The 9,473-nt window shown below is 31.8% G+C and overlaps 1 protein-coding gene across 1 annotated transcript; it reads right to left on the bottom strand.

Annotated features, from left to right (window-relative positions):
* Positions 1 to 1,173: 1,173 nt before the first annotated feature.
* On the bottom strand, positions 1,174 to 8,068 carry LOC113771361 (triacylglycerol lipase 2-like). The gene is made up of 9 exons (XM_027315950.1): positions 7,883 to 8,068; positions 7,044 to 7,151; positions 6,434 to 6,574; positions 6,247 to 6,357; positions 4,343 to 4,486; positions 4,183 to 4,223; positions 3,321 to 3,400; positions 2,319 to 2,414; positions 1,174 to 1,493 (listed from the first exon to the last, which is right to left on the bottom strand). Exons 1-9 carry the CDS (start codon positions 8,066 to 8,068, stop codon positions 1,174 to 1,176), a joined length of 1,227 nt encoding a protein of 408 aa, XP_027171751.1.
* Positions 8,069 to 9,473: the final 1,405 nt, after the last annotated feature.

Below are 9,473 nucleotides of genomic sequence, written 5' to 3'. Positions count from 1 at the left end.
CCCAATTAACTCTTGCTGCTAGCATCCTCCCATAGCTTATCCAATATCCAACAATAGCTTCTGAAGATCTCCCATAGGCCACCAAATATTCAACATCATTAAAAAAAAAATTTCTCAATGTCTCCATAGTTTCGTATGCTTTTAACTCTTTCCCCACCTCTAGCAGAACATCCACCATTTATTATTCATTATTGGATAAGGTGAAAATCTATCCATGAAGAGCAACTCAATTTTAAAATAGAAAATAACCATTAAAAAGTAGTACTTCTCGCTTGAAGTCGTCAGCATAAATTGTATCAATTAAAGTGCCTGAATGCCCCCAATTTCAGATATGAAGATAAGAATCATCCTTGATATAAGACGAAATAGCAGGAAAAAATTAATTAAAAGAGTTAAAAGCAAAATCAAGATCTGGAGAGGGATGTTTCTTGGATTCACTCCATCTCACTTCAATCTCCTAGCCTTTTATTCTCCTTGGGTTCAAACTCATCTTTTCTTCCCTAGGCCTTCTCTTCATCCCTTCCTGAATCCAGATGGTCTAGAGACTGAACAATTATTGCTTGAAAGTTTTTTGATCGTACATTTGATTTCTTTAGTCAAACTCCTTTTACTTTCATTTAATCAAGAGTCCAGGTTGATCATAACTTTTGAAGACTTTTTGAATATTATTATATGCAAAGTGTGATGTGGCTATTTTCTGGCTAAGGGAGGTACAATCTAGGTGGTCGACCAAGTTCATGCAAGCATTTGCCTACACTTTTTGGTCAATATTGAAGTGGTCTGCCATTTTTACCCTTTAAAATTTGGGCACATAATGTGCGCATGACACATTCCGGCCAAAAATCATTTGGAAAAGTGCAAAAGGACTAAAATGAATCCTTTTTTATTTGCTAGGGATTGAAACTGATCATTTTCATTCTAAGGGACTGAATTTTCACATTTACAATATGTGAGGGATGACTGATCCAATTCTTGCTCACAAAAAAATTAAACTATCTTCCGATGTTGACATAACTCAATTAAATTGGATCAAAATATTTACAAAAAAGTTTAGATAAAAGTTAGAATTTTGACTACTAGAACTTAGAGAAAGAAAAGATATTGCTTAACATAGTATAATCATATGGAACGTTATACAATACAAGTACATCCATTTCCTTTTTCTTTTCACAATCATTGAAGCTTAAAAAATGCCATGAGTGGATCATACACAACTTGCTTAGCATTCTCACCAAAAACAAAGTCAGCATGTGCATAATCCTCCCTATATTGGGTAAAAAGTTTGTCAGCATCATGATCCTTGAGAGCGTTTAGAAGAGTTTTTACATCATCAACATCCGAGAGATAATCTTGGCCACCATAGCTCAGGAAAAGAGGAAGATTTTTTGGAATACTACTCATATTATATACAGGAGGAGTGGGCTGTCCATAATGTTTGTTATTCTCATCTGCGCTGCCATAGTCATACATGGCTATAGTTCCTTGTCTAATCACTGCATGAAAACCATGATGTAAGATATGTTTGCCTAGAAGAAAATGAATGATATCAACTGAAATTACAATGTTATGATAGACAGATCAATTTGTCTTTTCTCGTATACTCTTTACACATCTATATTTATATATTAATGCATAGTCAGAAATAAGATTCCTGATATCTCTTCATGCATGAATAGAAACTTTTCCTTGGTTGTGTGTCAACTATATATTTACTGTGATGTGTAATGTGTGCATGGAAAATTAATTGATTTCCTAGTTGGTAATTAGGTATATATTACATGTTCGACATTTTTAAACTTTTGCATTTTTTTTAATGTAATTACACTCATCTTTGACATTAACATTAAAACAATTTATACATAAACTTTTAAATGATTAAAGCTTTGAAAACCATAAAATATTCTTTTGGTAAGAAATTTTTTGGAATTTTTTCTGGTTAAAATCTTCTCTAACGTCTTTAACTGCACTTACACACTTTTTGAAAAATTTCTATAGTAACATTTAAAATTAAAAAGTTGCAGAAAATGCAAGTTTTCCATGTGTTGCCTCTACCACTATTCACTAATCCATATAAACAACTTTTCACATCTTGATTATATTGAAAAAAGTCATTCAAGAAGTTCTTAAAGTTTAGAAGTAAGTTCTGAGAAAAACAGGATGAAATCCAAAATAGGTCTTTCTAATTCTCCCTTTTAACTATTTTACTAGAAACTGCAGTGTAAAATGGCTTAAACTTTTTCTGGGGAGTTGTATTGTACTTCCCTAGTTTTGGTGACAACATGTATATTCTCGTGTCATTTCTGGTGAAAAATACTTACTCTGAGCTAGATGGATCATGTTCTTCGTTGCTGTTGACTGAGGTTCGTGATCAAGAAAATCATTGGTCTTAGAAGAGTTCACACAACAATTCCGGCCTACGAAGAAAGAAGTTTAATGATTGATTATAAAACTATACAGGCCTTAATCATTTGTGAAGAACCAAGGACACATGATAGAAAGAGACGGTTTCGGCAATAAAAATTCAACGCACCTATTAATAGAATATAAAATGTTTTACATGCACATACACACATATACATACACATATATCCATACGCACATATATACACCTATACATGCACAAATATGTATACACACATATACATATGTATGTATGCACACACACACACACAAGCATATATGTATGTGTACACACATACATATGTATATATGCATGCATATATGTATATATGTATATGTATATATGCATATATGCACATATACATACACATGTACATATACATATACATTTATATACACATATACATATATACACACATACATATACATATATACATATTTATACATATATACACACATACATGTGTGTATGTGTGTGTTTTGTATATTTTCTGCTTTAAAACTGTTCGGACAAACTACATTTTTAAATTGACATTTTATAACTGTGGATTAGGGTGCAAATGGGTTCAAAAAACAAAATTTATTAGTCATAATGGAGAGTGGATATATTTTAAATTGACAATTTTATGTGTGTGGGTATGCGTATATATATTGCTTTACTAGAGAGTGGATAGAGCACCAAAAGGCAAAAACCAAAATATATCGAGCATTAAAAGGGTACAGAAATAGGTACAACTATCCTGATGTACTTTGAACTTATATTCATATACTAAAAAGGATGCATAATTTTTTTTTTAAACTATCACAGGAAGAAGATAAGAAAACAATTTTTCTAACTTTAGGTGATAACCGAATTCGACAAGTTTTCCATCAAACCTCAATGGATTCAAAGACGGGAAGGGAAAAGGAAAGTCAGATACATGTAAAAGAAGTCATTAAGTCGGAGCAATTGTTTTCTGGATTTTTGCAAATATCTTCCAAAAGTTTGACAGCTGCCTCCCTATTTAACTTGAAAAGAAATGTCACGATGAGTAAATTCAGTATTATGCATACAAGGGGAACACAACAAGAAACTTTAGAATATAAAGAACAAAGACAAAGAACAAAGAATATAAAGACAAAGGCTTTGTTCCCTAGGAAAGATAAGCACAAAGACAGAGAACAAAGAATATAAAGAGGGCAATAAAAAAAACGCAGAATGGAGAATAAAACCAGATTATATATAATTATTAGGAGCTCAAATGTCTTTTTTAAGTTATGGTTTTTGATGTTTGAATGGCATAGGTAAACCAGGAGTAGACAAGTGATCAAAATAAACCAGTTAAAATATAGCCAGTAATATAGGTGGAATTAGTAAAATTTGGAAAAATAATAACCAAAAAAAAAAAAAAGAGAAGTCGATGGAAAACTGATCATGATACAATTATTTTTTCCTTCTCAAACCATCTTATACTTTGCACATCCAAAAAAAAAACCATCTTATACTTTGAGACTTATTAACTTCATATTATTCAGTCTCAGAATTCCATTTAGAAACATTGATTCCCATCCTGATTAAAGCTACACTTATTTGATATCACTGGCAATGGTTATGTATACAAAATTTTAACAAAGTGACCAAAACAATATGTTTTGGACAAACATAGATTGTCTAATTGTCCAGAAATTTTCTACTTTCTTGATTTTCCAAAATTTGACTAATTACCAGGTTAATTATGCTAAAATTTAGAAGTTGTTCTATTAAGTGGTATTCTCTTGTAGAATCTTCAAGTTGATACTCACCCTCTTGGAGCGAATTCCTTAATTCCCAACCAGTATAAGTCCTGGAAAATGATAAGAAACTTTGGGTTCCCAGACCAAAAATAAACAGAAAAATCAATTAATGAATACAACATTGCGAAAACGAAGGCTTTAAGAAAATAAGAGATTTTTTGTCCACTACTTCAGCTATAAATGCATCAGCAGCTGTTTTTGCAAGAAATGAAGACATTTGAGCCAAATAAGCAATAGGGCTAAGCAGAGCAGCAGATCTTATGGAGTTCAATAACTTCTCTTGAGAAAATGCGGCAAAAGCAATCAATGTTCCCTGCAAAATAGCGTATTAATTATGTAAAACAATACTAGGATAGGAATTACTCTGATCTAAGATAGAATTATGCCTAACTATTTGAATGTTTTATTTAAAATTCATGAACTTAAGTATGATGTTGGATTGAAACGATGCTGATTAGGATTCGGACTAGATTGAGCTTTCGTGTTTCAAGAGTTGATTAATGAGCTTTAACACAAAATAAGTTGTTCTTCGATTCTGTAGGTCCAGTACTATTTTGTCGTATTACACTCTACGTTGAAACAATTTAAGGAGTAGATAATACGAGAAAATGACTCGTTTCATCTCTCACATATTACAAAAATATTATTTTCATCCTTCACTTTTAAAATGAAACAAATTAGCTCTTGACATTTAAAAATTAAAACTATTATATTCCCGAACTCAACTTTCAATGTGAATTAAACAATCCAATAACCCAATAACAAATTTCGGGGCCAAAATTGATGGATCAATTGGTCAATTCCATCACATTTACGTGACATTTATTGAAAAAAAAGAAAAAAATAAAAAATTATAACATAAAAAGGCTGTTCCTTTGTCCTGAAATAGTAGGGTTTCTTTTGTGAATAAATCTTTTCGTGCACCAATAGTGAATACACTTGTGAATCTAGATGTGTACCATACATACAAGTTTGGTATATAAATTTAAATTGAAATGATGTGATAGGTGTCTAGACCCGTTAGTATATACAATGACAATATAGGAAAGATTCATCCTTCTTTTTTATGTTATAATATTTTATTTTTCCTTTTTGGGTTCATTAGCTTTCACGTGAACATTAGATTTAGTTAGCGAAATGATCAACCAATTAAAACCCCAAAAATTGACAATCGGGTTGTTGTGTGGTTGAATTCAGATTTACAGTTGAGTTTATGGATATAATAGCTTCAAATTTTAAATGTCCAAGATGAATTCATTTCGTTTTAAAAATGAGGGACAAAAAGAATATTTTTGTGAAATATTATCTTACACTATTTGGGAACAAATTTATTAAGAAAAAAAGTAAAGTCCAGACTAGATTCATTACTTGTATATACAACCCCATAATTGCTAATTAATGAAATGTAGCGAGTTCTAGAGATTGAATTATTGTTGGACTTCAATTCCATGCCCTTGAAGAATTTAAAATTTTGTAATTTACCTCTAAGGCTTTTGAAATTTTCATTTATAGATTAATCTTTCCAACACTAGATTTAGATGCATGTCACATCATTTTAATTTAAATTTAAGCACCAAAAAAATTGTAGTTCATCATCTAACATTTGGAATGCAATATACATGCAACGCAAGTCTTATGTGGCCCAAGCCACATTTCCGGTTTCTGCTCGTGCCAAATTTGATCAATGAGTAGAAAAAAACCGAATTCCATGTGTTATATATATGCATAAAAGTTTTAATAAGAAAGTTTAAGGGTAGAATGTGTGAATATAAGGTAAATTAGTGGCGCAATATGTAATTTGACTTTCTTTTAGAACAATGGGAGGAGTAAAGTTGAACAGATTTTCTTAATATTCTAAACTTTCTTTAATTTTCTTAATGTGGTTAATAGTTCAACTAAAGTCGGACATATTTGAAAGTCTAGAGCATAAGACATTCAAAATTGGAATTCAGGCGCAAAATAAGAAATGATTCAGAAGTTAGTGGCGCAAAGTTTAAAGTAGTTATGGATTTTTAAGATGAGTTCTTATGTATTTGATTAATGTGGGAATGCAAAATTTGATGGACAAATTACCAAGGAATGGCCAACATAGTGCAGTTTCTGCCCTGTTTGGTCATGAACATACTGGACGGTAGCTGGCAGATCATAGGCAACCAATTCATCCCAAGACCAATCCCAATAAGACTGCAAAAACTTGCAAAAATATTAGAGGACTAGAATCTAATTTTAGGAAGTAAAAAATGCTTAGAGATTATAAAACCGGATCATTTGGGTCAATTGATGTGTGTCCGCGGCTATAATTGGTGCCTCGAGTGTTAGCCAGCCAAACATCAAACCCGTTATCAGCCAAAATAAATGCTAGAGATTCATCTGGTGAATTTATCATCCATGAAACTGCATCCTGAAAAGAATACCGGCATTTTTCTAATTGAATTTTACATAATATACAGTTGTTCACAACCTAATAACATGAAGAGCAAATTGAAAGATGGTCATTAAACAGTTTAAAATTCCTTGTTTTGTTCATTAAACTTTTTTATTTTACCAAAATGACTCACTTATCTAATAAAAATGCATACCTATTAGTCTCGAAATACAGTTTTAGTTAGTTAAATGACCATTTCAGAAAAATAAAACGTTCAGTCACCAGAATATGAAATTTGAAATAGTTTAGTGACAATTTGTGGTCTTTGCCCAATAATGAAAGTTTTTTGACTAAGCATGCATCAGCAAATAATTGTGCAAAATTTGATTTTAATCAGTTATTTGGAATCATTTTTTTGTCAGTGACAAAGATTACAAAATTCAGCACACTAGTTATCCAAAACTTAATTTGACAATGTAAATTTTCAACTTGGCAAAGCAATGACCATCAGAAGCCCATGTTGTAGAAGCACTGGTATCTTATTGGCTGCCTTGCCAGCCCGTCCCTCAGGGATCCTTTGCAGACTTAAGATATAACCATCTTTCGTTATCACCTGAATCATTTCCAAATAAGTTAAATTATGAGTCACCAATTTCTAGACAAAGGGCCTACCTTTTTTTTTTTTTTAAAGGGCCTACTTTATATTACCCAATTTGTCTTCTAGAGAACTGTCATGTGAAATGGTGGCTTACAACATTAATTTATATGCTCTTAAAATTTTAAAATGTATTCACGGACAGAATTTCGTATAACCTTAAAATAATCTTACCCAAAAAAAGTATAATTTTAAAATAGGTTCAAAATCTTTTGCATAAAACTATTATTGGATTTACAAATCCATTTTTCAATTTTATCAAAAGCAAGAATCAATTTATTACTGCCTAATAAGCAGCAGCAGACTGAAAAGCTAAGAAAGAATTTCAGTTGTATATATTACGTGGGACTCCTCATATTTTCCAAAGTCGCCTAATAAGGTTATAACTGTACCTTTAAAATTTTTACAAAAATGTTACAGTAACCTCCTCTCAAATTGCTTGCAAATTTTACCTTATGTATATCCTCATGTCATCCAAAACTACATTGCTATTGTAAAACTAACCATGTACATGATATAAAGGAGATAAATTCATGAAAATTGAAGTATAGGGGGAAAAACTAACAGGGAGATGACTGTAATTACTAAAAGCCGGAGGGGGATCTGCCCCACGATTTAGTAAAACATGACCTTATTTTTTTGTTTATTAATAATCAGTAGCATCCTGGACTGCAATTTCATAGACATACCTTATGCTCTTGGCAGACATAGCCTTGTTTCTCCACCACTAAATTACATATACCATCTTCATCGAACAAGGGTAATATTTTAGATAGGTTGAAATCACTAGATTGCTTGTCCAAGTTGGTTCTTGCTACTACTGCCAAAACACATAATAGCACAGCTAAGACTGTGTGAGTTATTGTGCTAGCCATCGACAAGAAAGGTGAAAACTTGTTTCTTGCTTAGACAAATTAACCATTTAACGTCCATTTTATAAGGGATGAAGTCCAAATAATGACAGAATTGAGCATAGTTTGTCACATAGTAACATTTGGTCGGCTGTCTTTTTATGAGGGCATCTTCTAGGCTACTTAGGTAATTAATCCATAATGAGGGAATTAGACTTTCAGGGCAAAATTTTTGTGACAGTTGGATTATCGTTTCTGCTACGGTCCTCCGTTTGATTATGAATTCTTAATGTGTTCATACAGAGTGATTAGACAACTGAGTTGGACATTTAAATGTATTAGGATCCAGATTCGGATTAAGATGAGGATCATATGTCAATAGGGTGTAAAATGAACGTGAATATGCTTACAGAATTGGTACAAAATTTGGGATATTTAAACAAGGAAAGGACCTGAAATTATAATTTGATTTAACATTTTAATATTTGTTTAAGTAATCATCTCTGCATCTTTTGTAATACGAGTAAATTATAGTGGCCACTAAGCCATTTCATCGTGTTGGAGAACTATCATGAGGTTGTTGATGATGCAGAAACCTGCTTTTAATAACTATCATGAGGTTGTTGATGATGCATAAACCAGCTTTTAATATAAAGTTAAGGATTAAGAATCATTAGCTTAAAATCTTAATTCAGTCAGTATAAACTTTATGTTTCTTTTGTAGTTTATTTTATGTTTTCTCCCTAACAAGGCTCTTGCAAGTTACTTTGTACTTTCTTACACCTGCTGTAACTAAATTTAAAGGACAAGTTATGTAAGGCCCAAAGACAACCTAAGAGGGGGGGTGAATTAGGTTGATTAAAATCTTAATCAAATTTATGCAATTTTTTGCTTAATAAAAATTTACCTTCTTTTCTAGTAATGATCAATCAAGTAGATTAGAAGAAAAGAGCAATATTGATTCGAAAAACAAGTATAGATAAGCAATGAGAATTTTATTAAACCAAAAAGAATAAAATAGAATATCAAACCGATTGTCTACCAAGCTTTCCTCAAACTTGAAGACCAATCACTAGGTTGAGCAACTTCTCTTTGATGAAAGATGATCAACTAGATGTACAATGGAGGGAGCACTTCCTCCTTGCCCTAAGCCTCACTTAGTCAAGCTAAGAAGTTTTACAATCACTCAGATAACCCTCAACAAAGCTACACTAAAGAAACTTTCAATCACAAAAGAAATGCTCACAAGAAATTCACACCACTTGGAGAACAAATCTAGCTTTGGAGACTATTTTCAAGCTAAAATATCTCTTGAGATCTTGTAGACAAAGTGTGCAAAAGTCATCATCTGAATCCGAATCGTTTGTATTTAAAGGGAACCAAAAATGGGCTTCATTAATACTTCCAACGGATAGAAGGCAGACGAAGA

This window comes from Coffea eugenioides, chromosome 5, assembly GCF_003713205.1.
Source record: "Coffea eugenioides isolate CCC68of chromosome 5, Ceug_1.0, whole genome shotgun sequence".
NCBI classification, from domain to species: Eukaryota; Viridiplantae; Streptophyta; class Magnoliopsida; order Gentianales; family Rubiaceae; genus Coffea; species Coffea eugenioides.
Note: the sequence above shows the minus strand (reverse complement) of the source record. Positions and strands in the feature narration are given on the sequence as shown.

Bases quoted from the DNA above. Each gene is read 5' to 3' on its own strand.
- LOC113771361 (XM_027315950.1), bottom strand. From the start codon at position 8,068: ATGGCTAGCACAATAACTCACACAGTCTTAGCTGTGCTATTATGTGTT. The intron at 6,358-6,433 runs GTTTTATAATCT...AAGTTTTTGCAG, and splicing joins CAATTGACCCAAATGATCCG to TCTTATTGGGATTGGTCTTG. The intron at 2,415-3,320 runs GTATCTGACTTT...CTTTCTTCGTAG, and splicing joins CTTAATGACTTCTTTTACAT to GCCGGAATTGTTGTGTGAAC.